At 55.3% G+C, this 25,989-nt stretch overlaps 3 protein-coding genes across 4 annotated transcripts in view; 2 read left to right on the forward strand and 1 right to left on the reverse strand.

Moving 5' to 3' along the window:
• Positions 1-11,562: 11,562 nt before the first annotated feature.
• On the forward strand, positions 11,563-16,837 carry UBALD2 (UBA like domain containing 2). 2 transcript variants are annotated; one of them, XM_036900331.2, is made up of 3 exons: positions 11,563-11,989; positions 12,225-12,287; positions 15,733-16,837. In XM_036900331.2, exons 1-3 carry the CDS (start codon positions 11,870-11,872, stop codon positions 16,051-16,053), a joined length of 504 nt encoding a protein of 167 aa, XP_036756226.2. In that variant the 5' UTR covers positions 11,563-11,869; the 3' UTR covers positions 16,054-16,837. The 2 variants fall into 2 exon arrangements, with proteins under 2 accessions (XP_036756226.2, XP_036756225.2); XM_036900330.2 differs by having other exon boundaries at positions 11,590-11,989; positions 15,736-16,837.
• On the forward strand, positions 16,119-19,871 carry LOC130683611 (collagen alpha-1(III) chain-like). The gene is made up of 2 exons (XM_057501727.1): positions 16,119-18,220; positions 18,255-19,871. Exon 1 carries the CDS (start codon positions 17,082-17,084, stop codon positions 18,093-18,095), a length of 1,014 nt encoding a protein of 337 aa, XP_057357710.1. The 5' UTR covers positions 16,119-17,081; the 3' UTR covers positions 18,096-18,220; positions 18,255-19,871.
• The window catches only part of QRICH2 (glutamine rich 2), a 36,464-nt gene continuing 29,885 nt past the window's right edge, over positions 19,411-25,989 (reverse strand). The window contains exons 12-22 of the mRNA XM_057499542.1: positions 25,662-25,784; positions 25,491-25,565; positions 25,138-25,302; positions 24,905-25,026; positions 24,244-24,309; positions 23,900-24,001; positions 22,784-22,987; positions 22,237-22,384; positions 22,027-22,114; positions 21,177-21,305; positions 19,411-19,636 (exon numbers count right to left, since the gene is read on the reverse strand). Of these exons, the coding sequence (XP_057355525.1) occupies positions 19,434-19,636; positions 21,177-21,305; positions 22,027-22,114; positions 22,237-22,384; positions 22,784-22,987; positions 23,900-24,001; positions 24,244-24,309; positions 24,905-25,026; positions 25,138-25,302; positions 25,491-25,565; positions 25,662-25,784 (1,425 nt within the window). The 3' untranslated portion in view covers positions 19,411-19,433. The remainder of the gene's footprint in view (positions 19,637-21,176; positions 21,306-22,026; positions 22,115-22,236; positions 22,385-22,783; positions 22,988-23,899; positions 24,002-24,243; positions 24,310-24,904; positions 25,027-25,137; positions 25,303-25,490; positions 25,566-25,661; positions 25,785-25,989) is intronic.

The raw sequence follows: 25,989 nt of genomic DNA on the forward strand, positions 1-25,989 counted from the left end.
AGGTGAACAGCCACCTTGGGGGGCCAGGCCTGTATTCCTCGCTGGGTCTTCCTTGACCCCACTTGGCTTTCACCCGAGATCTGGGCCAGGGAAAAGGCCTGAGGGAGAGGACGGCACAGATGAGGAAAAATCTAGAAGTGACTTAACCAAAAGAGCCGTAAAAATGCTTTTGACTTGAGAAAATGATCTGCTGAGGGGTGGCCCAGCGTGCACAGGGAAATCCCAAGCAAACACGGAGCATCCTTGGTGTAAATAACCTCCCAGTTCCCATCCGCTTCCGTGCTGTGGACGCAGCCCTCGGGAGAATCCCACCAGGAGCCCAGCGTTTAAGGGTCTCAGGGGTTTCCTCTAAGCATCTGAGGAAGGCAGGGAGGTAAAAGTCACAGCCTTTATCAGGATGGAGCCCTTCCCAACCTGACTCTAAGGCGGAAAGGAGACCATGTGGGCAAAATACAGGAACAAGTAATTTCTAGGTCAGCTCGTCCCCCTGAGCCTTTAATTTTATTCTTTTTGCTGTCCTGGTTTCAGCTCGGAGGTGCATTTTCCACCTTTGTAACACATCCGCTCAGTTCAACGAATCACACAGATGCCTCTAACAGGAAGGAGAGAGAGCCTGCAGGTGAAACGCTGAGACATGGCCCTGGGTGTAGCACAGCATTCCCTGGGCAGCAGCGTGGGGGTTGCCTCAGGGCCCTGAAGGAACCACAGCAGGCCCCTTCTTGGCCGTTTGCTTGGCTGTTCTGCCCCTGCTAGGGGGACAGGGAGATGAGAACCCTGGCTGTTCTGCATGAGCACAGAGTCTCTCCAAAAGGTGGGGCCCAGTTAGCAGCAGCACAGGGCCCCCGATCCCTCTCCCAGTCCTTGACCCAGGGCTTCAGTGGACTGCAGATGAAACCACCAGCAGAAAATGTCACATCTGGCCCCAGGGCAGTGTGCTAGGCTGCCACCAACAGAGGAGTCGGATCCTAAATGCTTCAGGACCCTGCCAGCGGTCCCTCTGGCAACCTAAGGCTCTCAGTTGAAAACAGTAACGTCGTCCATTAGGAAATCAGCAGTCAGGCTTTCATATTTTGCTTCTTGCCAAATGTGAATTCCTCATTGTTAATTTCCTCCTCAGCTGTGTGTGGCTAACAAGGGAGAACTGTTCAAACAGGCTGCACACTTCAGCTGGGTTTGTAGCTTCTTAATCTGCTTTTCAAGTTAAGGCCAGAATGAAAGACAATGTTTACACTGCCCAGGATGGCCGGGCCCAGGGGAAGGGAGTCAGGGGCCTAGGGGCATAAACTTCACCTTGGCGTTCACTCAGTGTCTGCAGATGCCTCGCCTCTCTCAGGCCAGTTCCAGCCCTGCTGGCCAGGCATCTGGCATTTGGCAAACTAAGGGACCCAGGATATGAATCCTACTCAAGGACTCTAAAGAAATCAGGAGAGTCCATTCCATTTTGCTTTTCTTCAGTTCCAGGTCATTTCTATCAAATACCAGACCCTGTTCCTTCGCTTCTGAGTTCATTTACCCCGCCTTTCTTTTGGTTTTGAACTCAACCCCACCTGGGGCTGCACATTCTGTGAGATCAAGTCAGTGTGAAAAGAATGTACCGCTAACTTCTCAGTCCAGGATCACCTCCGCTGCCCCTTCTGCCCTCCTCGGGTAAACCCACCAGCAGGCACCAAGCCCAGCGTCTGTCTCCTGCTACCCAGAGAAACCAGAATGTGGAAGAGGTGGTGTGGTGACAGCCCCCACACTTCTCTTTCACTAATGCTCAACTGTGGTTACTTAGAATATCAAAGGCAGAAAATTAGAACAAATTCTTTTCCTTCTCCCAGAGTTTCTTGACAATGCTCTTTTCCACTGGAGCTCAGATGAGGAAGAAGCTTAGAGGTCATCTAGCCCAGCCCTCCTCACCTGACAGAAGACACAGCTGCAGCCTGGAGAGGGCCCCTGAGTGGCAGAGCGTGCAGAACTCCGGGACCCCAGGCTCCATGCGCTGGCCTCGCCATAGGAACCTGCACTGCTGGTTTGCTCTCTCTTTTTGCAAGGCAGGTCTTCTAGAGCAGGTGTAAAGGGGAGGAATCAGCTCAGAAACACAGCACAGACGCAGTACTGACATACAGTGTACTGCCCTTGCATGGAAGACATCCATAACCACGCTCACGTTGGAATAAGAAAGTCAGGGAGCGCCTCTCAGCTGGGGTCTCCGTACACCCACCTTCTACTCCTCTGAAACTGCAGCTGAGGTTGAATGGGTCACCTAACTCCTCCCAGGCACAGGAGCCAAGGTGCAGATGAGACAAGACATGTGAGGGCAGCCACGAGGGTTAGGTCGGCCCTTTAGCAAGAGGGTTAGAAGTGTCATGAACACACTAGTAGTGTGTCCTTGCTGAGGTCTGAGAGTGGCTAAAGTCCACCACAGGCTGGCAACTCAGTAATTTTATTTACAATGACACACGTACTCCTGGGGCTGTTGCTTGTTTATTTAAGTGATAACCACTGTTCCCACTAGGCCACTTCAAAGCTGGTGTGTGAGCCTGCCAGTGATGACTAGAGATACTGCCTACTGTTGTGGCTCTCACAGTAAACTGTTGGAAGCCTTAGATCTTTGTCATGCACCATGAGGTGTTTATTATATCGCTCAGGTGTATACTGTTATCTTTTGTATTCCAAGGTGAAATCTGTGTCTGAAAAGAGAGCTGGCAGTTTCAGGAGGCTCTTCCCTGGTTTTCCTGCCTCTTGGTGTTTTCTCATCCATTCTAAAAATCATTCTCAGGTTAAGTGTCCTGATGGGCAGCTGTCCTCATGTTACTCCCTTGTCCATATACCTGCAGTGGCTCCCTATTACCTTAAATAAGACAGATGTTTGATCCCCTAGCCCTTCCCTCCCTCTGCTTCCCAATAACTCCAGCACTTGCAGGGCCAAAAAGCGAGCTCTCATTCCAACGCAGAGCCTGCAGCTCCGAAAGCAGCTATAGTTCCTGCTCCTGTGCTTGCAAGTGAGAAACCCTTGTACTTGGGCTGCTCCTGTGTGCTGATGTGAATCCCACTCAGATGAAATCTGACCTTTTCCATGAAGCCCGTGGCCACAGTTGGCTCTTCTTTCTCAGAAGTCCTATTGCATGAATACTTTTCTAATTAATTTGATACTTACAGAGAGGATGTCCCCAGCCTCCAAAGGCAAAAGGCATATCTAAGGCTCTGGAGCCACACAGAACAAGGCTGTATTACTCTAGCCCTTCTATTATTGTCTGTATGTCTTGGGAAGGTTCCTCAACCTCTCTGAGTATGGTTGCCTTCTCTAGAAATGCTCACGTGAAGAGCAAAGAGCTATTTGAGCATTTAGTGAGACACGGTATAGGAAGCCCCGGCACAGTTCCTGGCGCACAGCACATGCTCAGCAAATACTGCCTTTTTTTAAATTAAAAAAGTAATTATTGCAAAGTGGTTAAATTCCAAGATACAATTATTTAAAGTCAGAGTTCCCGGATTTCAGAGCCAGGATGTGCATTCGAGACTCTTGCCTTCATCGTGCACGTAAGGAGACTAAGATTAGTGCTCAGTGGCTGGAGGCAGAGCCCGGGCTTTGGAGCTCCACCTTTAGGGGCCCACTGGAACTCAAATGCCAGGAATGCATCTACCCCCTCACACTTGTGGCTGCTGGACAGCCAGGGAAAAGTCAGCCTGTAGCCCTTCTCCTCCCCAAAGTGCAGCAGCCCAAGTTACTGCCCTGGAAGCAAATGCCGCCCCCAAATGGCCCTCTAGCCCCTGGCGGGCTGGATTGCCATCTCCGGACTGGTGCAGGTGTGTATTTGTGAATTGCCATAGTTAACTTTGCACCTATGTATTATTTGCTAACTAGAGAGAAAGCTCACTGGGTTGGGGCCTGTTTTCCAGAGCTGATTGTTCAGGAACTTTGCCAGCCAGTTGTTAAACTGACAGTAGCTGGAAATTGTCCATTTTAGGACTATTTAAGCCACAGAAACCATCAAGTCCTGCAAATCAGGGCTTCCCCCACTCCTCAGAGCCAGTTTACCAGCACACCCCTGGTCTTAGATTTCTTCGAATCCCCTAGAAGGACTGGGCATATTGTTTCCCATATGTAAATGTTCATTAATTATACAGTGATTTAAATACATAGAAAGAATAATAATTTTTAAGCAATGACTCCACCCAAGCACTTTGGAATGCATTATCTTATTTAATCTTCAAAACAACCCTAGAGATAAGTGTTGTTATTGTTCCCATTTCTCAGATGAGGAAACTGAAGCTCACTCAGCCTGGGCCCAGGGAGCAGGAGCTTGCCTGAGATTCATCCGAGTTCAGAGCCTCAGGTCTTACCCACAGACTTCCTGTCCTACTAGCCTCCATGGGGAACTCCTGTTCCAGGGCCAGGCCTGCTGGCCACCAAGCCAGCCAAGGGGTTCTCTCTGCAGTGGTGCCCATGATAAAGGGCAATGCCTGGGCACTTCTCTCCACCCCTTGCTACTCTCTAAACCCAATCTGCCTTCTTTATCCTACTCTCTTCCTTCTACATCATTTCTTTATCTGAATTAGGACCATTTTTCAACAAGCCCTTTGGCCCTCTGTCTCCTGTTGTCTATGGAAGTTCTTCTTGGACTTAAACTTTTCTTGAGAGCTCTGGCAGATGAATAACCTGCCCTCTGGTAAACACTTCCCTGAACCCCATCTGTAACTGCCTTGGGGCCTGGCCAGACACCCTTTCTCCTTGCACAGTCCCTTCTGATGCCTGGGCTCTGTACATAACCTGGTCAGTAGTGGGGCTCTGACTGCTCCCAGGCTCTAAGCTCTCCTGGGCATGGATATGCTAGTGATAGAGGCACATTCTGGTGGTTTCCCAATTCTGATGTGTACAACCCAGTGCTCTCATTCTCAGTAAATACTTCCTTCCTCTTTATTCAGAACACTGCCCTGTGTTTATTAACAGCACTCCGAGCTTGGCCCAAAGAATGATCTGTTGTGGCTTGGGCTCTTGGGGTCAGGAAATAGCACACGCCCATCATTTGCCCCAAGGTGCCCTGGGTTTCTGAAGGAGGAGGGCACCTATCACCACCAAGCTTGCAAAAAAATGATTAGGGGATTTATTTTAAGCAAACTCATCTCTTCCAGGACTTGTTTTCCTTTTTTTTTTTTTTTTTCCTCCACGCCCCCCTTCCTGTGTTCCCTCCTGGCTTCCTGTGTGCCTGAAATTTTCTGAAACTTCACACAGTATCTCATCAGAAACTCTAGACCTCTTCAACACTTCTCTCCCTTCTGCTGAGTCCTAATCAATTTAAATTCCCTCTATGACTCTGGGATTCAGAGGTAAGCAAGTGAATCTACGATCATCCTCACTAGCCAACAGTCGATGCCTTTACAGGAGCTGCATGGCCCTCGTTTAGATGGAACAAATGTGCATCAACACCCTCTCCTCTACTTCTGCGTGTGTGGAGGATCAACCTTGCTGCCCCTTGAAAATTAGGAGAGGCCAAGTGATTCTTCTGGACAACAAATGGTGAACAGAGACGTAGAGCTATATTACTTGCGGGTGAAAGCATTTAATTGCCAGTGTTCAACTCTCCAACCCTCTCATTGCCTTCTGGTGTGTTTCAGGTGGTGCAAAGAGACAGAAAGGAAACACTTTAGGCTTTGTGGTCCATATTGCAACAACTCAGCTCTACTGTAGCACTAAAGCAGTCATAGGTATTAATAAGGATAGCTCTGTTGCAATAAAACTTTATTTATAAAAATAGGCAGCAGCCTGAGGGAGGGCTCTAGTCTGGATCTTTGCCAGCTGGTAGCTCCCAGTCCGGATCATTATGTCACTGCCCAAAGGGCAGGTCTTCTTGAGAATCACCAAACTGAGTGAACCTTGTCTGGGTGAGAAGTAAAACTTTAGGACTGTAGTTGGTCAACAGAGCTTAGCCTAACCTGATTAATTTGAGGAGTCTCTGCACCAACTTGAGAAAGCATGTGCCATTTCTTGTGGATAAAGTAAATGATACTGACCCCCCGCCACTGCCCAGGGTACTCCAAGCCTTGCTGTGGGTAAAATTGTAACATTTCCAGAATATCTCGCCAGGCTTTAGTACATCTGCATATCAATAGGTGCTCAAGGGTGGAGAGAAGTATGGCTTTAGTGTATTTGCATCATTCCTCAGGGGTGGAGAGAAGTTCATCTCCATATCAATGGGTAATTACCTGGGCAAAGGAGGGCTTATCTGTACCTGAGAGGGGAGGGGAGGGCCGGTTTTGCTTCTGCTGGAACAGGAAAGAGAGAAAGACTGCAGTTTGTAAGCAAAAAATAAATAAAACAAATAAATAAATAAACAGATTTTAAACTTTATTTCTCCCTTTGACTGATTTTGGTTTTTAGAGGTATTTTGCCCCGGGAGCTCCTCTCCCCAGACATACACTTGCCTAATCAAACTTAGCATCTCCCCCACCCCACTGTCTTCGAACAGGTGCCCCGAGGGTCCTTGCTGTGAACTTGCTTGCAATATAACTCTGTGCTTTGGCCTGCACTGTTTCCTATTCCAAAAATTCCCTTCTCCTTTCTATCTACCTAAATCCTTACCCACTCCAGTTCTCCCTCCTCCCTGGAGCCTTTCTGGACTATCTCCCTTTGACCTAAGCTTACCTGTTGGGATCAGAGTTGCTCCCTGAGGTCATGAAAAAGAGAAGAAGAGAGACAGCTCTTGTTGCAAGTGATCCATGTTGGTAAAAGGGCTCCGCAGAGCTCACCCAGCAGTTAGCGGAGGGAGGGACTAAGCCGGGCAGAAAGGCAAGTCGCTTCTGCAATGGAATCAATCTTTCATACCCACAGTGCAGTGCTGGGAGATATGTACATGTGGGATTAAATAACAAAGAACAGCAAGGGAAAGATTAATACAAGTTTGAGGATTATGCATCTTTCTGGGAAGGAGAGGAGGGTATGCATTTAGAGAGGATCATGGGAGGGTTTTCAAAGGTACTGGTCTTGGGCTTCTGACATTCAATACTGGGTATACAGGTGGTTCTTCATTATTCTTCAAACTGGGCCTAGGTTATACACAAACTCTTGGTATATGATACGATATATGTCTCCGAAAAAAAAAGGGCAGGTCAGTTGGAAGGCTGCGTCCAACCTGAAGTCAGCAGCTGCCCCAGCAACGGGCCTCCTGTGTTTTAGGTGGGGCCAGAGAGGCCGAGTTCCACACCAGTTAGTTCCTGTCCCGTCCAGAGAAAGTGGTTGGGGAGCCTGAGTCTAGGCAGACTGCAGAAGAACCCTGAGAATGAGGGGCCTTCTCAGAAAGCTGTCTCTGCCCTGCCTCTCTCTGTGCCCCGGCACAGCCCCAGCCTCTGGTGTGTGCTTCCAAAGGACTGCCAGACTCACCTACCATGAGACACGCCCGGCAACTGGAGGCAGGGCTGCCTTATCTCTGGGCTGGCAGGTACAGGATAGAAAGTACAGGCCACCAGTGCTGCTCTGGGGAAATGCCATTAACTGTGCCGGGAGTGGTATGGCCTTTGTCCCTTGTGGGGCTGGTGATATTCGGTGAACATGTATAAACCAGCTGGTATAAACCAGCATGAAGTCATCACCGGGGATTAGCTTTGACCTTCCTGATACTTCCAACCACTCAGACCAGCTTTTCTATATTTTCAGTACCAATGAGGGAGAAGTTGAAGTGGATGCCGGTGGGTGGGCAGGCTGAGAAAGGAGAATGTGACATTTGAGAGCACTGGCTCTGGGATCCAACACCCAGACCTGAGTTCAGATCTCCATGTCACCCTGAGCTAGCTGAGTGACCTTGGGAAAATCACTTAACCTCTATGACCCAGCTTTTCTCATTTGTTAATTGGGGATATGCACAGTCCCCACCTCCGTGGATTGTTGTATTAAATAAGGTGATCCAAATAAGGAATTTAGCACAGAGATGGGTTCATGGTACATTCTCAACAGACATAAATCTCAGTTATCAAAGAGGAGGACTGGGATTTGCCTGGAGTAGAAGCAGTACTCCTGCACTAAGCCCCAGTCCTCTTTAAGGAAAAGAACTAGAAAAAATTAGTGCTTCAAAAGTGGTAAGGTCTACCTAAGCCACCAGAAAGAAGAAACAGAATAAATTTGCTATTAAAAAGAGTAGCAAACAATAGTTTGCACTAAACAAACAAAAGCCAGCAATAACATTAGAAGTCCAGGAACAGAGAAGGGACTCCCACCTATGAGCCCCGAGCCCCCACCTCCTGGGCCTGACCTTCAGGAAGCGGCTCCTGCCTAACCCAGCTGCCCGATGGGCCTCAGCGCTGTTCGGCTTCGTGGTATCTTCATATCCTGGCACTTGCATCCTTTTCCATTCTCTCTCTCCTCTCAACACCTTTCTGCCTCTCCTGGCTACCTTGTCCCTTTATCTTGGTGTCTTGAAGCAGCACTAGGGAAATAAGAAATAAGAATTCGAGGGAGGAGAAAAAAAGGGAGGGAGGGGAAGGAAGGAGGGAAAGGAGGAAAGAAGGAAGAGAGGATGGAGGGAGGGAAGGAGAGAGGGGAAAATGGAAATGGTATTTGGGATCAACCAAACCCAGATCTAATCCCAGTGCTACCAGAAATAGGGCAGGGGCTGTGTGACCTTGAATAGGTTCCTCAACCTCTCTGAGCCTCAGGCCTATTGGAGTTACAAGTCAGAGATGTGCAGAGGTGTACCAAGTTTCCCAGGGAGCCTGCATGTGGTGGCTGTTCAACACCTGAGTGCCCTCAAGTTCCCTCTCTCAGCTTTTTTGGACCTGTTTGGGTCAGGGTGGAAGGGGCAGAAAGGAAGAAAAAGGAATACGGATCAAATGCCCTGCAGAGATGATGGAGGGGATTATCAGCCTCTCCCCTCTCCACTAGGGAGGCCAAGACAGCTGGTGTTCCCTTTTCCCCACAGGGGCTCACTCATTTTTGAGCACCCCCAGTGGAAATCCCAGTGCCCTCAATAGTTCTTCTATGGCAAGGGCACCCTTGTGAGCCCCACTGAGGTGACAGCTACGGCATTAGGGGAGAGAGCATGCTGTCTCGGTTACTGCAAGGTTCTGGAAGTAGGCTGGGCCAGTGCCTCCCTCCACCGCTTGTTGCTGTGACCTTGGGTAATAAGCTCCTCCCTCCTCTGTGGCTCAACTGCCTCACTTGTGAAATGGGCCTCTGTCTTGTGAGGACTGAAAGCAGTTAACAGACAGAAACTCTTAGAAAGGGGCCTGGCTCACAGGAAGCCCTACAGGAGGTGCTGGGGAAATGGCAGCTATGTGTTCTGGTCCGGTTACCGTTGCCCATCTCAGCATCCACTCAGGCTTACTTTATAACATCCCCGAACCACTGCAGGGAACACGGGCTGAGGGTGTTTCCAGCGCAGCTTCATGGCTCCTGTAGCTTAGACCATTGATGTAACGAGGAATTACTGAGTTTTATTTGTTATTAATGAGCATGTTTTTATTGCTCTGTTTTATCTGCTGCACATTTTCCTCTCAGATTAAAATAATACCTCCATAAATAATACCTTGCACTTAGGGAGCAGCTTTCATCCCCACAGCGCAAAGCCCTCTGCAGACATGATCTCATTCATTCTCCCTGAGCTCCCAGGAGGGGGACAACTCCTACACTGAACTGCCTGAAAAGGGGAGCCCTACCCACATTCATCTCCATCCAGAATTCTCAGAAGCCTAAGTATTGATCAAGCATCTCCATACTCAGGACTGCAAATCACAGGCAGAACTCTGTTGCTGTCTCTCTCTGTGCCCAGAGGAACCTATGCCCACAGAAGATACCCAGAACCTGAGTGTCTTTGGCTTGGGGGTCTCGCCTTCCCTAACCCTTCCAGGGGCCCATAGCTGTGCCCTGCAAATGGTAAACAGTAAAGAAACCTTCAGAATAAACTGCCCGGATAGCCAGGAAAAAATAGGTTTGGCGATTTTGGTGTTTTCAGGACCCTTACCTACCTTGAGAACTTCTTTATTAAGAGTTAAGGGCTCCTGTAGCCTGAAATGCCTCTGCCCAGGTAGATCCTGCTACTCATGGCCTTAGCACGTTTGACACCTGTATGTACTTGTGAAAACTGGAGCCCCACGAAGACAGTACTTCCTTGTTCTGAGGCTGCCTGTGGCCCGAGCTCCCTGGCAATGTAAACTGCTGGCTGCTCACTTTTGTTTCCACCTTGCAATTACTGGAAGGGAAGGGCTGCAAGCTGTGCTCTACTCTGTAGGTCTCAGCCCATGTGCACCTTGGGGACGTGACAAGTCTCAGCAGGCAAAAAGCTGACTCCTATCCCTTCAAAACAAACAAACAAAAAGACAAGGTAAATGGGATAAACTCATTATAATGCCCGAGGCTGTTTTTCATCAGCACATACACATTGGGTGTAGTTTTTTCCTTATTTGTATTCTATTTTTTATACGTTAAGTGCCCTTAGATGGAGAGTTAAATCCGCTTTAGGCAAAGTCAGAATAGAACGATGGCTTGCTTTCTACTTAGCCTCCTGTTCGGCAGACCCTTAACTGAAATATAGTCTGATTGGTATTTCAGATCCCAAGATGTTTTTCAGAAACAGAAATTATAACAGTGAATTTTTGTAATATTTACCTTCCTAACCTCCTTGCCCCATCCTCAGTCTGTTTAAATATCTAGTTCTTTCCCCACCCCAATGATTACTAAACACAAATCCTGAAGGTCAAATCCTAATCCAGAAAATGGAAGCTCAGTGCATATACTTTGTTTTTAAATGACTAGGGTTGAGAGCCAGTCAGTCTGCATAGAAACACTCTTATTTTTAAAAAGATGGTAGAAATTAAAGCTTGAGTTAAGTCAATCAATTTAAGAAAAAAAATTCTCAGTTTGGGGGATATTAGTCACTAAGAAAGTCTCATTTTTTTCCCCCTTGCAATTACACTTAGTGGACGTCAACATTGGCTTACATGGTCACAGAGCAAAGTTTTTGGTCTAAAAGGTTAGGTGTAGGAGAAGACTGCTTAGCCCTTGGGGAGACTACTGACCGGAAGAAGGCATGAAACGGGTCTTGGCAGGCAAAAAGCTGACTCCTATCCGTTCAAAACAAAGACAGACTAAATGGGAATAACCTCATTATACTGCCCGAAGCTGTTTTCCATCAGTACATACACACTGGGTGGAACATACACATCGGGCACGTTATATTTCAATAAAAGGCTTACAAAAGTAGAGCTACTTGAAAGTTAAAAAGAAAATAAACAATTTTGAGACTCGAGCAGCTGCACAGGTCCTGTCTCTCTTCTATTTTGATCATTCTGTTTCTCGAGATGACCACATCTTTCAGAGGAAATGAGTCAAAGCCACTCTGTCTTGCTTTTCCAGCTGAGCATGTTCGGTTTCAATGAAGTAATGAATGAACTTATCCGCACCACCCCCAAGCCCACAACAGCAAACAGACGGCCTCGGCCAATCAGCACATAGTCAAGGTTTTCAAGTTGAGTTCAAACGGGCCCAGGGGAGGCCAATCAGCACTCACGGCTCCGCCTCAAAAGCCCGGCCGTGGCCAACCACAAGCCCGAAAGAGCCAAAACACAGCGGCCGGCCAATGCTAGGGAGCCCCACGGCGCCGGCTTCCGCCAATGGGCGCGGCCGAGCCGAAAGAGAAACAGTGCGAGCCGCAGGCCTTGGGATTCGAATCGAACGTCCGCACGGAGCCGGCGCCGGCCGAGTGCGCGAACCAATCAGCGGCTGCGGCTCGTGGCCCCGAACGTTGGGACCCTCCCCGCCCCGCGCCGTTGTTTGTGGTGTCGGCAACCGCGGGAGCCGGGTCACAACACTCGCCTGGCGGCGGGCGGCGGCGAGGTTCCAAGCCGCGGCGGCGGCGAGCACGAGCCCAGGACGCCGGCCTCCCGCGGCCGCCGAGCCATGTCGGTGAACATGGACGAGCTGCGGCACCAGGTCATGATCAACCAGTTCGTGCTGGCCGCGGGCTGCGCAGCCGACCAGGCAAAGCAGCTGCTACAGGCGGCCCACTGGCAGTTCGAGGTGCGTGCGGGCCAGAGTGAGCGCGCAGGCGGCCCGGGGACCCGTGGGGCGGGGACGCGGGCGGCGCGCTGTTTACCGCGCCGGTCGACGATCCGCGGCCTCGGGGCCTGCGTGGGGCGCGCCTGGGGCCGGGGGCGCGGCACCGGGCGGACGAGCCTGTTCGTGGACCGGGCCGGCGGTAGGCTTCCTGCCCCGTCCCGGTTAACCGCCGCCCTGCCGCTGTGTTTGTCCGCAGACCGCCCTGAGCACGTTTTTCCAAGAAACCAACATTCCCAACAGCCACCACCACCACCAGATGGTAAGTACGGCCCCGGCGGGGGCCGCCGAGGGCACGGGCCAGGCCGCTGTCATCGCCGGCGGTGACAGCCATGTTGCCGGGGAGCGCCCGCCGCGATGTAAACAAAGAGCCAAAATGTCTTCCAGGAAAGTGAGGCCCGGGCTGGCCGCGAGGGCCGGCCGCCTGCGTCGCTCCACTTCGGCCTAAGAGCTCGGGGTCGAGGGGGCCCCCAGGGGAGCGGGCCTGGGAGTGGGGTGTCAGTGTTTATGGGGGGGCCCCACTTGCTGCTTGAGTGGCAGCCCCCCAGCCAGAGAAGCAGCTCTACAGGGAACAGGAGGAGGATAAATCCACCCTGGCTCAGGGAGCTGGGCTCTCCCCAGATATGTTCATTTCCTCCTGTTGGTGGGAAAAGGACATGCCCTGAGCGTGGAGGACATACAGATCTTGACAAGATAAGGCCAAGGATCTGCATTTGATTTCAGTACGCGAAGACATGTACAGGAAACAGAAGTAGTTCCAGTCTGAATTTGCTTCTCTTTTCCAAACTGGCCCCCAGCCCCAAGCCTCTGCCCTCCTGGCCAGTGGGGTGTCCTGCCTTCCAGGAGCACGGGACATCCTTTCACTTCAGCGGCTTGCATGCCTTCTCCACCCCACCCCCCTAGTTACCTATTAGCCCTGCCGGGGGCCGGAGGCACTGGGCCCTGAGATAGGGGTTGTAAAACATTATTCCCCAGGAGATGTGTTGTGGCTTCTGGAGTGCATTTTTGGCATTTTTAACACTTGGTGTCCTTGCTCATGGTTCCCTTCTCAGAGCTGCCACCCTGCCAGGGGGAGCCACAAATGGTTCCTCTGCTGTCTTGTCCTTGGCATCCTGTTTTCGTGTAGCTGCAAAGGACAAGTGGGGGGAAGGGTCTGTCTTGACCTTTTAACCAGCTTTTCTCTTAGAATGGCTCATGCTCTATAAAAAAAACCCAACATGTTTTGGAATGTGTTGGGAGAATTGTACTGGCTGCAGGCCTGTGGCAGCTGAAGCCGGTTTCTTTGTAAACCTAAGGGTTGTCTCCAGGAGACCCTGCCCTGCCTGCACATGACTGCCGCTCCCACCTTGCACTTCAGCCTGAGAAGGCTCTGCTTCCATCTCTCAAAAGAGCCTTGAGCTTTGCTCCACCAACTGTGGCCATGCCAAAAGGCCCAGGGCTCCAGCAGAGCCATTCTGGGTGCCGAGAACAGGGAGGCTCACCCAGGAGAGCTGGGACTGGTGACGCTTTAGGTCCTGCTGCTCCTCTGCAAATTCCAAGGGATTTGCGATCCTCTTTGAAGCATCTTTGAAGGCAGGGGGCAGGTTTTATAATAGACATAATTGGTGTGTCCATCAGTGCACCAAGTATTGAGTTTAAACAGACTTCATCAACACAGTGGAGAACGCCTCCCTCCTGGAGCCAGTAATACATTTGTAGAGACAATAAAAGGAAAAAGTTAAATAAAACCTGACCAGTAAAAGCATAATAGCAATACCAGAAGTGACCCAGGGCATGAGTACCTGATAAACAGTTGTTTGGTAAATTACTGTACATTCAGTCGGAGGCATCTTCCCAATGAAGGGGGGGTTCCTGAGAAAGGCCCTCTGGATGGGAGGCGGTGGGACACTGCTAGGGCACAGTGGACATGGGTGTGCTTGAGAAGCTGGAAAGCACCAGCCACAGTTGTTAGAAACACAGAGCTGGAGGGGCAATTTTTTAGAGCATCTGGTCCAAACCCCTGGTTTATGGTTTTACCAAAGCAGAGAGAAACTCCACAGAAGTTCAGGAACTTGCCCAGCTCACACAGGCCTGTTCCTGAGCCAGGCGATCCCGGCTCTCCGGTGCAGGATGTCTTTGAGGAGACAGGCTTCGCTGGCTTGGTGATCTGGGGAAATATTGGTGGTGTGATGCAATTGGCTCTACCGCTCCCCCATTCATTGTTTCTTGCTGCTGAGAAGTCAGCTCCGGGGTTGGGGTGGGAGGGTGGAGAATGGTGAGGGGAGGAGGGAAATGGTCTGGGTGGGGCCAGGCCTCCTCTGAGTCCTGTGGCTGCCCCTGAGGAAGACAATGGTTGGAGCACCCCAGCTGCTGGTACCGGGCCAGCCCTGGTAACAGGACGGGTTTTGCCTCCCGCCCTCCCGTGGGCTGCTCCCTGAGTCTGGCTGGAGTTTAGCTGCAGAGCTGTGAAAGCTCTCTCTCTGCTAGGTGAAGAGCCCTAGAATCTTGCTCCCCGAGCTCCATGCCTGCGGGAGGGGCCAGTGTTGCTAAAATTAGGAGAAATTCAAAGAAGGACTCCATGGCTTCCTGGGAAAGGCAGAAGCTGCTGTGAGGTCAGAATGTGCTCTGTGTAGGCCTTGTTCTCTGCCGCCTCTTCCCCATGCCCCTGGCAAGACACTTGTGGATGGCACCCCTATCCCAGCCTTGCTACTGCCCCCAGTGTTCACAGGGAGGGCATCAGTTATCCCACCCCCCACCAGCCCCTGCCCTTCCTGGCTGGTGTCCCTGCTCAGAGTGGGTGGGAGATAGTTGGGAGTTTGGGGAGACCCCCTCCCAGAGTAGTGGCAGAAGACAGCAGATGTTGGGATATTAATAACTACCTCCAGAAAGGGCTGAGGGGCCAAACAGGCTGAGACGCCAGTCTCTGACCCAGGGAGCACGAGGGGAGATGCTGGGGCCCCCTCCCGGGTGTGAGGCCGTGCTTGACTGTAAGTGCAGATAGATGGGAGCTGGGCGGAGGTTGAGAGGTTGGGCCTGTGGGGCCAGAAGTCCCATCTTCTCACTTGTACCCTGCAGTGGGTTTGTTTTGGTCAGGTGACTTGAGCTCTGGACCTGTATTTCCTCATCTGTAATACAGAGAATGATCAAAATGACCTAGCATCATTGTGAGATGCAAGATGATAGAAGCCAGGGCCCCAGGGCCTGCTGGCCGGTACTGGTAGTGTGGAAGGGTTCCAAACGCCAGGGAGAAGCCGTAGCTTCTAGGTCAGCAGAGGTGGAGACCTTGGATCCGGCCGCCTTCCCCCCGACCAACCGCCTCGGGAATCCGAGGGTGGGTTCCTGAGGGAGCCAGCTGGTGTCTTCCCAGGGGGAGGCGCTGAGCCGGTGTCCTGGGCTGCTCCCTTGTGCTCACTTTAATTTGACACCCTGGCTTCTGGTCAGAATTAACTGTTTACTTTTGACTCTCCTCAGGGTGTCGTTCCCAAGCATCATGAAATGCTCTTTGGTTTTTATACAAATTGTTAGTATTTGTCCTTATTTTTTGTTTTTATTGGCTCAGGGTGAGAGGGGTGTGTTTGTCCTTTGGAGCTGCCTGTGGCCTGAAAAATGAGAATAAAGGAGGGGCCAGCCTGGGTGAGCCCCATCGGAGGCTCTGTGGAACCATGGAGCAAAGCTCGGCATCGGGGGCTCCTGTGGGCAGCCCTCCCGACAACTGTGCTCTCTCCCAGCAGATGTGCACCCCCAGCAACACACCTGCCACACCGCCCAACTTCCCCGACGCCCTGGCCATGTTCTCCAAGCTTCGTGCCTCCGAGGGCCTGCAGAGCAGCAACAGCTCCATGACAGCAGCGGCTTGCTCCCCTCCTGCAAACTTCAGCCCCTTCTGGGCCTCATCCCCACCCAGTCACCAGGCCGCCTGGATCCCGCCCTCCTCCCCCACGGCCCACAGCTGCCACCACCTCCACCACCCACAGCCCACGTGGCCCCCCGGAGCACAGCAGGGGGGTGCCCAGCAGAAAGCCATGGCTGCCGTGGATGGCCAGAGATGACACTGGATGCCGCCGGGCACTGGGCTGGAGTGGGGGCAGTCCAGGGCCGTGGGGACACAGCAGGGGCAGGTTGGGGGGAAGCCGGGGTGGGTGGGGGTTTCCTGAAGATCGCACTGGAAGATTTTATAGAAGAATTTTTGTGGGTGGGTGGGGACAGTAAACTTCCTGAGCCACTTGGGTCCTTCAGGAGTTTCTCTTCAGGCAAGTTTTTTCTCTTTTTAATATATAACTATAATATATATGAATATATAAATATAACTAATGTATGTGAGAACGGGGCTGGTCTGCCAGGGTGTTAGGATCAGTAGGGAAGGGCCAGAGGGCCCTCCTCTTGGACCAGCACCCCTTCTCAGCCCAGTCCCAGGGCAGGTGTTTGGAAGCCAGGGGTGTGACCTTAAAGTCATAAGGTGTCTGCTAGTCGCCTCGTTTCAAAGGTCACACCTGGAATGGGGAGAGGAAGCCCACTGCGGCGCTCTCTGGGCAGCGGCTCCCAGTGGTGCCGGTGCTCGTGGTGGGAGCCCCTCTCCCATCACACGGCTCCCCCGCCCCCGCCAGCGGCCGGCTCAGAGTCCCCAGCTGGGTGTGCAGGGCTTGTGCAGAACCAGAGCTGGCGTGGGTCCTGCCCAGGCTTTCAGGGACTTGGTCCTTCGCAGCCACCTGCCTCCCACTGTGTCCAGACCAGTCGGATGACAGAGCAGAGAGCTGGCCTTTGGATTTCGTTCCCAAATCAATCATCTCACCAGGGTGAAATTTTAATTTAAAAAGTGAAGAGACTTTTCTAAGTTCCCTGGTTTGCAGTGCCTTTATTTACCTTGGTAGGAGACGCGCTGGCCTTGGGGTGGAGGGAGGGGCTCGCTGGCTGTGGCTGGGGACAGGCTCCATTGCCATGTGGTTGGTCTGGGTGTTCTGACAAGAGGCGTCCAGTCCAGGGGCTTGATGGGACAGGCTGGATCCAGTTGGGGGTGTGGAGGGAGGAAGGACTGGCCCTGACTTGGTTACTGTGACCCTCTTCCCTTCTGTTTCCTCACATGTGGCCCCCCCGACAGGCCAGTCCTCGGCCGCGGAGCCAGTCTTCATCTGCAGTGGGAAGAGCTGCCCTCTCTGGCTGGTGGCCTGACGGCGGCCCCATCCCGCTACCTGGCCCACCGGGTACCTGCTGGCCAGGCCATCTCTGCTGTCCTGCTGTCCTGCCTTCGGGTAGCAGGCCCAGAGTGCACGCTATGTATTCATGCCCCCGAGGCCAACCAAGGCTGCTGGGGCTGCAGAGACGGGGTGGGCCCCCGCGGGGACTGGCTTCCTTTAAGGCCCTTCCCACCTGCCCCACAGCCTACGGACTAGAATGGGGGCAGTGCTGCAATTCCCCGTCCACTGGAGCCCTTTCTCAGATGCAGGGCCCTCCCAGTGCCGGTGGCTGGGTGGGCAGAGGCCCGAGTCGGTCTCCTGGTGAGCCCCTCCCTGCAGCCGCCGCCCAGCACGCGGGTGTGCTCTGCCCGGTGGGTCGTCCGGGTACTACGGCAGGCTCTGCACACCGGGCCGAAAGGCTAGAGGGTCAGGCCCGAAACGGAGCGATGCTGGGGAGGGGCCCTGCCTGGCAAGCCGGCCACCCTGCTTCTGGGCCTTCTCTGGCCTCCCTCAGTGCTGCTGTGGGGCAACCCAGCGGAGTGGGGAGCAGACTGGGGAGCCGCTGCCCCGGGCCTCTGCCTCTGATCACGTGCTTCGGGGCTGGTTTTGTCCTTTCAGTTTTGTTTCCTGCTTGGAAACCCCTGAGGCTCCTTCCACCCGCACCCCTTACCCTGCCCACCTGCGCTTTCCCAGGCGGGGAGGGGAAGTCCCTTGCGGGCATGTGGGTGGTCAGTGCTGGGACTTCGGTCCACCCTGGTACTGGGCACAGCCTGGGGGGTGGGCGAGGCCCAGGTGTGGGACTTGGGGGTGGCCTGGGGTGCTTAGGGAATGTTGCTCCTTGTCCTTCCATGAGTGTTGGGGAGGCCTGGGTGCTGGGGCTGGTCTGTCCCTGCTACCATTCCTCCCAGCCAAGCTGGTGAGTTTGGATTCTACACCAGAGACACTAAGCCAGCGACCTGACATTTCTCAGGCAGGGTGAGAGAAACAGGAGCCCTGGCTGGAGCGCAGGGCCGGTTCTTCCTGCTTGCAGAGAAAGGGACCCCCGGTGTGAGGGGTGCTGCCAGGACCCTCCTGCGTAGCCCAGAGGGTTGGGTCATTAAGTCCAGATGAAAGGGAGCTCAGCAGACCAGGGAGAGAAGGGGGAAGCCCCCCTCCCAGGACCCCTGCAGCCAGCCCCGCCGCCTTTGCCCACACAGGATGGTAGAAACCCTTGTCTGAGCTGTTTCCAGCCACACTTTCCTATGTGATACTGTCACTCCCTCCTGTCACACTGTAAGCAGGCCTCATGCTCCACACTTCACTTCCCCATGTCAGAGGGGAAGATGGGGGCTGGTGGTGCCAATAGAAACATACCTGAAGGCAGAGGACCCTTCCATGTCTGTAGAAGCCTGGGGGTGGCGGGCGGGGAGCAGGGGGCAAGTGTCCCTGGTCCCCAGCCTGGGCTGGGGGCCACGGGTACAGATTTGCATCCCCCTGAACTCTGCCCTGCCTGTGGTCCAGTGTCCTCCCACCTGCCAAGACTTCAGTGCAAAGAGCGCCAGGGATAGCAGGGAGCCCTCTTGCTCCTTTGGTGCCAGGTGGGAGCAGCTAGGCTGCAAGGCCCCAAGGCAAATGCCAGTCACCTGTGAACCTCCTCCCAGGTGAACTTCCTCCTAACACACTTCTACCTTCCTAGGAAGAGGAGGACAGCAGGGAGGCAGGCCAGCCCCAGCAGCCCCTGGGTCTGAGCTCCTGCCTCTGCAGCAGCCACTCAAGGGTAAGCTGCAGAGATGGCAAACAGGAGCCTTTCCAGGTGGCTGGTGGCACCCCCAGGAGATGGTGCCAGGAGCCAGGCAGAGCTCTGAGCAGCAGTGGGAGAGCAGCTGCCACCCTCACCTTAGCTCCAAGGTACAGCTCACACATGGACACCTGACATCCCACTCTCCTCAAAGTGCCCTCATCAGCAGGGCCACCTTGAGGCCAGATTCCCTAGATGGAAGGCAGCAGTACCCAGTACTCCTCACGGGTCAGGAGAGAGCTGGTGGGTGACAGCAGGCCCCAGAGAGCCTGGGAAGTGGACTGTCCTGTCCCTTCCCAACCCTGAGTACAATGCTCAAGCCTCCCGAGGCCCCAGCACCCTCAGAGAACAGCGTGATTTTGTTTGGGGGCCGAGGTCTAATTCTCAGGCTATAAACCAGGCCTGCTCCCTCAGAGGCACCCAGCCCAGAGTGGGCCCTCCTTAGTCTGTCTCCTGAGCCGGGACCCGAGAAACATTTTATTTACGGCTCTCCTCGGTGAGCAGTGGTGGACCGCGGCCCCCGGGTGGGCTCCTCAAGCCCTTCTCCAGATGGCATGTCCATGTGCATCCCCAGCCCTGCTGGCAGGTGTGCCACCTCACTGGGACTGGGTGGGTGGGCCACATTCGGCTGGGAGAGGCGCACCTCAGAGGAAACCGGTCTCTCTCTCCGTTGACGAGAAGTTGCTGTGAGACAGGAGGGCTGTGTCTCACTCCCCACACCCACCGTGGCCCACAGCATGCCCAAAGCCCAGGGGAGTCGGGAGCAGCCTGCCAGCCAGGCCCAGCCCAGCCGGGCGTAGTGCCGCAGGGGACGCCTGGGCTGGGCGTGGAGGGCAAGTCCTCAGAGGAGCCAAGCAGACCTCCTTTATAAGCTCTGTGAGTTAAAAATAAACAAGCCCGCTGTCCGGCCAAGAGCCTGCCTCGTAAGTAGTGTTTCCTCTATTAATACAGGGACTATTAGGCAGTATTCACACAAATGGTTGCGGGATCCTTCCTAGACTGCACTTCTCTCTCCTGCTCCCATCACAGTCTAAGTGCCCCTGGAGTGGACGGAGGGTCAGGAGGGAGGAGGCTAAGAGCCCCTGAGACAATCGCCCTGGGGGTCAGGGTCACAATCGCAGGCCCTCGGTTGCCACTGAATCCTCGGCCCCAGCCTGCTGCACTTGCTTTTCAGCGCTGGCTCTGGAGCCCGACAACTTGGGCTTGAACTGCAGCTCTGCAGCTTCCTAGCTGTGTGACTTTGGGCAAGTAAGTTCCTTAACCTCTCTGTGCCTCAATTTTCTCAGCTGTGAGTGAGGCTGGTCCCTATAATGGTCCCTTACTGTCGATGTGAAGATTAAAAATGGTTCATTCATGTAAAGCTTGGCAGCACCCGGCGGGGCGAAGCCATGACGGGCGGCGCCATGGCCACCACCACTGTCTGCACCTCCTTGGGCACTCACTGAACGCTGGGACTGGGGGAAGGGGACAGGGCACCTGGGCCAGGGGAGAGGGGTGGCCCTTGAGCCTCCAAGCATCTGCAGAGCTGGGGGGTCCATAACTTCTCAAGAAGGTCGGCACCTCTCCTCTGGGTCCCATGGGGGCCTCTAGCAGCGCTGACCCAGCACCCCTTTATGGGCGGGTGAGGAAACCAGTCTGGGGCACGGGCGACTTGGGCAGAGTTCCTTGGAAGGGATCCGGCCTCCTGGCTCCAGACAGTGTCCCTCTTTGGCTGACCCTGGGGGGCCCTTAGGCCCCTCACCTTCAGGCAGGATTTAGCCCCTTGGGGGAGAACAGGGACCCTAGGGACCTTCCAGGACTGGGGACGAGGAGGAGCTCCTCCCCAGACAGGGTCAGACTGAGGGGTCCTTGGGGCCACATTACGGCCCCATGTCCACCAGCTGCCGCACAGCCTGGGAGCACCAGCTCCGAGAGGCAGCACGTGTGAGCTGGAAGGACTTGGGCTGGAGCTCGGGGCTACAAGCCTGCCCCTATTTCCTTTTCTGTGAAATGGGAACAGTAACAGTGTCTACCCCACAAACGTGGCACATTCCAAACACTCAGTAATGTTGGGTTTCTTCTCCTATCCTTCCCACCCATCCTCAGCTCCCAGGCCCTTCCTCTCCGCAGGGAGATAAAGATATATAACAGCCGTGGGTAGGCAAGGGGGCTGGCGAGGCAAGGAGGAGAGGCCGGGGCAGTGCTGAGGCCACCTGGAGGGACACTTCACCCAGAGGGAAGCTACCTGAGTTGTTGCCAGCCAGCATCTGGGCACTCTGGGGCCGGGAGGGCAGTTGGCTGTTGTTACTGAGGGACCGCAGCTGGTGCACGTGGGGCTGGGACTGCTTGGTCTTGGGCCTTGTAATCCCTGTGGCTGAGGAGGGCAGTGGAGGGAAGGGTCAGTTCTGAGACACCAAGTGAGAGCTGGGTAGGGACCCACGGGGATGGGGAGAGGGCTGCTGCCCACAGCTAGCTGCACCCGGGGTCCTTGGTCTGATTCATGGATACATCCCTTATAAGCACTTCATTCATTCATTCACATGGCCAGCCAGCCAGCCAGCTACCCCTCACTCAGATATCCTGAGAACCTACACACACCAGGCCTGTGTCAGGTGCTGAGTGGGTTCTGACTCGGGGGGTACGGTTCAGCGCCAGGAGGCAGCTAGAAAGGTGCAGACATAGTCCTCAGGCCTGGTGGGTAGTGAGAAAACAGCACACACACCTCAGGTGTGGCTACTTGGAAGTGGGCCTTCAGAGGAATGGGAGATTCACTAAGTGGTGGGGGCTCAGGAGAGGGAATTTAGGGCTTGGCTGTGGTGATGCTGGGGACAGGCCGAGGCAGCAAAGCAGTGGCCACCTGGGGAGGAAGCCTGGCGCCACAGACCCTGGCCAAGTGGTCAAACCTGAACAGCTGTCCCCACCTGCAAACACTGACCTACGGGCTTTCGGAGGCTCAGAAGCTTGGAGTCGGAGGTGGAGGAGGAAGACCACCAAGGTCCGGAGGCCCTGACATGCCTGGCCTTCCAGGAGCTGGGTGGTTCCTGTGCGACCCGAACAAGGAGCCTGGGGGGCTTCTGGGCCAGGTGGGCACTCACTGTCTTTGCTCAGGATGTCTGGCAACCTTGTGTCCATCCGTCCCTTGTAAATGTGTCCATCCATGCCCAAGATATCCACTTCATCATGCTGTGGAGGAGGGCAGGTATCCATTAGCATGTGGCCCCCCAACTTGCTCTCCAGGCCTGCCTCCGTGAGGGGCAGAGCACCAAGCCATGCTCAGAACCCTCCCACGGGCTCTGGGCGGCGACCTTCATGGCGATCCGGATCTCTTCCATGGGGTACAGGCCCTGGGCCGGGTGCTGCAGGCGGCCATGGTGGTGGGGCTGGGCGAGGGTGTGGCTGCCTCCGCAGCGCCGAGGCACGGTGGAGTAGGTGTAATCCGCTGTGTCGGGCACCCTGGGAAGACCGCAGAGTCACTGGGAGTAGCTGTGACCTGGGACACCCATGGGGGGCTGGCCAGAGGGGTTGGGTAGCTCCCTTCAGGGGTCTTTGGGAGCCCTGGCGGGAGCAAGGGACAAGGCTGGGCATTGCGTGAGCAGAGCAGCCTCAAGGCCGGACCATCCTGACGACCACACACAATCCACACGCATACACATTAACACACTCACGTTCACACGCGTTAACACTCATTCACACACGTTCTCACGCATTTTCGTATATATACTCAGGTTCACACATGCATTCACACACATCCACACACACGTTCCTGTTCTCATGTTCATGCACGCTCCCTCCCCATCAGGGCTCTCCCCAGCAGTGGGTGAGGTCACACGGGTGGCAGGAGCCGACCCCCACCGTTTGTAGCAGGGGGAGCTGAGGCACTGGGCCTGCAGCAGCTCTCGGATCATCTGGCTGCTGGCCTTGACTGAGCCTCCGAAGTGGATCTGCACCTTCTCGATGTCCATCAGCATCCTGGAGTGCATGGTGTGCAGGCGCCCCACACTCCGCTCCACCTGCGCCAGGTCGCCCCGAGGGAAGGCGGCACTGCCCAGCTTCAGGCTGTGGGTGCAGGCTGGGTTGGTTAAGGCCCCTGCGGCTGCTGGGAGGTGTTCGCTGCCCCTGAGAAGCTGGCCCTTCAAGTAACGGCTCTTCAAGTATTGCCCAACAGACTGGCCAACTTCCGACCCCATTCTGGCTTGTCTCCGTTGCCTCCACACGTTTCCCACTGACAGTGGGAAGGCTCTCTGCCCTTTCTGAGGATCCACCCAATGGACATGTGCTCCAGGCCCCCACCTCCCCAGCTTAGACAGGGCCCAGCCCACCCACCCTTTATCTCCCTGGGTTAAGAAGGGGCCTTCCCACGTAGCCCAGGGACTGAGGCCAGCCTTCTCTGGGTTCCCAAGAGGGGAACAGGCAGAAGGGCCAGCCAACGGAGAGAAGCCCAGCTCCTCTAGCTAACGCGGGCCTGGGAGAGCTGGGGTCTTTGCTGGCCTCACCCTCTTCCCTGCACACTGAGCCCCGCCCACCTGGAATCCCTAGGGCTCCAATGTGCAACTGCAAAACCATCCTTCCTGTCGAGCCCCCATTCTTAGGAAAGGGAGCAGGCAGGGGAAGCCCAAGAGAGTGTGAAACGTGCCCCCCACACTGAGCCAGCGCTGTCGCTGAGGGACGCCCACCTCCCTTCCCACGGGGCTGCTACTGCTGAGGCATCCGGGATGCTGAGGAGGTAGAGAGGCTCTGAGAGGCAGGCAGCCCCTTGGCAACATCCCACCAGGACCCCCGCAGGGACACACAGATGGCTGACTGCCAGGTCTTCACTCTTCCTCCTCTGACACTCAGGCCCTTGGAAGAGCCGGGGGACAAGCTGGCAGACCCCACTGTCCCAGCCGTGCAGAGGGCCCTCCACATTCAACCCCCCATCTCTGCCCTGCCACCACTGCAGGGCCCTGCGAAGAACTCCACTGCCCGTACTTGCGGCTCTGCTGCCGGACCTGCTCCAGTTCAAAGACTGTGTAGGGGCGGACGGAGCGGTGCCCGGGCAGGCCCGGGCCCACAGGAGTCACAGGGATGATTCTGGGCAGGGGCAGAGAGAAGCGGAGGAGGGTGGGAAATCCCACCACCCCAATCTACTGCCCCTCCCCATTCCACCTGCCTGGGGCCTTCCCACGGGGCCAGGCTGGGTGAAGGGTGGAGGGGTGGGACACAGATGGGAGGAGAGAAGGGACAGGAAGAGAGGGAGTCAGGAGGGGGATGGAGGGCATACGGCCCTGCGGTGCCTGCGCCCTTTACGCCGCCAGGCGTGGGTGGGCACTCACTCTCCAGTCACAGGTGTCTCCAAGGGACGGTCACAGGAGAGGCAGTGGAAATGCGCCAAGAGCTGCCTGTGAGGAATGGGATGCCCAGGAGGGTGACTGCCCTGCCCTGGGGGTCCAGAATGGGGGGATGGAGAACCCAGCTCTGGGCAGGTGGGAAGCTCAGCTCGCCAGGGGGGCGGGCCCCAGCCCTCCAGAGGCCGATGTGGGCCCTGCTGCCCGGGAACACACCCGCTGCTAGACATGCTGCTTCTGGGCAAGGATCCAGCCCCCTGGCCTAAGCCAGAGCCTGCAGGGCTCCGAGGGGGCCCTGAGGGTTCCCCAGGTAAGCCTCGGGGGCCCTCTGGCGGCCAATAGTGGAAACGCTGCGATTCCAGCCTGCCCTGGGCCGGGCCCCACCAGCCCCAGCCTGGGTGGCTCTGCTCTGGGGACTTGGCCCCCCACCCTGTCCCGGGAGCTTAGAGGAGCACACCCAAGCCCAGTTAGCCTCGGCCTCCCTCCGGCGCCTTCCCCACTGTAATGTGAGGGGACCTAAGCTAAAAGCGCTTCTGAAGCTCTAAAACTCTGTCAGTCCTACTGCAGCCTGGTCCCGGGCCGGACAGCCGTTCCCCTGGAGCAGGCCGTGGGCCGAGAGCTCTTCATTTGGACACCCCAGCCCGCTCACCTCCGCATGGCGGCCGCCTCGTCCGCCTGGTAGAATGGAGAGCGCTCTCTGAGCTGCTGCCGCAAGGACTCCCACCGATCCTCCAGCAACCGCTTCACTGGGTCCAGCTCCAGGCGGTCCAGCTGCGGGTGGGGTGGGGCCGGGGCATCTGAGGAAGCAGGTGGGAGTCTGCAACCCCTGATGAAGGAGGCACTATCCTGGGGCAGGGCCCCTGGGGCCGCCTCGGCCCTCACCTTGCTGTCCATTTCTGTCAGGAGCTTGTCCAGCATCTTCTGCCAGTCCTGCTCCTGCCCGCTCATCTTGGCCACCAGCTCCTGCATCATGTGGTTCAGCTGCTCGGTGGCGGCATCAAACTGGACACGGCTCACTTTGGCTGCCAGGGCACTCTTGTCGGCTTTCTGTCCAGAGAGAGAGGAGGGGGCCGCCCAGATGGGAGAGAGCCACGGAGGGGCCCCACTCCCCTGAGTTGTGAGCCCCGCCGTGGAGCCCACATCCCCCCAGTGGGCTCCCCTCCACTCCTGGACTTTGAAAGAGCGACCACGAAGGCCTCTGGGGCAGAGGGGGCTCCTCCGGCCGGGGCCCTTACCACGTCGATCTCCATCGCCAAGTGTTCCTTGTTGGCCTTTTCCTTCTGGAGCTTCTCTAGGCCCTGGTACAGCACCTGTGAGGGGGAAGGAGCCAAGCGTAAGCGGCAAGGAGTCTAACAGCAGGGCTGGTCGGGGGCGAGCCGCCCCACCCGGCTGCCCTGTGGGCCCACGTCAATGTCCTTCTGCTTTTGCCGATGGTCCTCGATGAGGTTGCTGGTGGTGATGTTGAGCTTCTCGCAGTTGCCCTGCACCTGCAGGATGGCGTTCTGCACGTGGCCCAGTAGCTCTTCATCCTGCAGCAGGTGGGACAGAGGCAGGCTCCCTGGGGCTGCTGGGAGGTGTTTGCTGCCCCTGAGAAGCTGGCCCTTCAAGTATCGCCCAACAGACTGGCCAACTTCCGACCCCATTCTGGCTTGTCTCCGTTGCCTCCACAAATTTTCCACTGACAGTGGGAAGGCTCTCTGCCCTTTCTGAGGATCCACCCAATGGACATGTGCT

Source organism: Manis pentadactyla, chromosome 4 (genome assembly GCF_030020395.1).
Source record: "Manis pentadactyla isolate mManPen7 chromosome 4, mManPen7.hap1, whole genome shotgun sequence".
In the NCBI taxonomy this organism is placed as follows: domain Eukaryota; kingdom Metazoa; phylum Chordata; class Mammalia; order Pholidota; family Manidae; genus Manis; species Manis pentadactyla.

Bases quoted from the DNA above. Each gene is read 5' to 3' on its own strand.
- UBALD2 (XM_036900331.2), top strand. From the start codon at position 11,870: ATGTCGGTGAACATGGACGAGCTGCGGCACCAGGTCATGATCAACCAG. The intron at 11,990-12,224 runs GTGCGTGCGGGC...GTTTGTCCGCAG, and splicing joins CGGCCCACTGGCAGTTCGAG to ACCGCCCTGAGCACGTTTTT. The intron at 12,288-15,732 runs GTAAGTACGGCC...GCTCTCTCCCAG, and splicing joins GCCACCACCACCACCAGATG to CAGATGTGCACCCCCAGCAA.
- LOC130683611 (XM_057501727.1), top strand. From the start codon at position 17,082: ATGTGGCCCCCCCGACAGGCCAGTCCTCGGCCGCGGAGCCAGTCTTCA.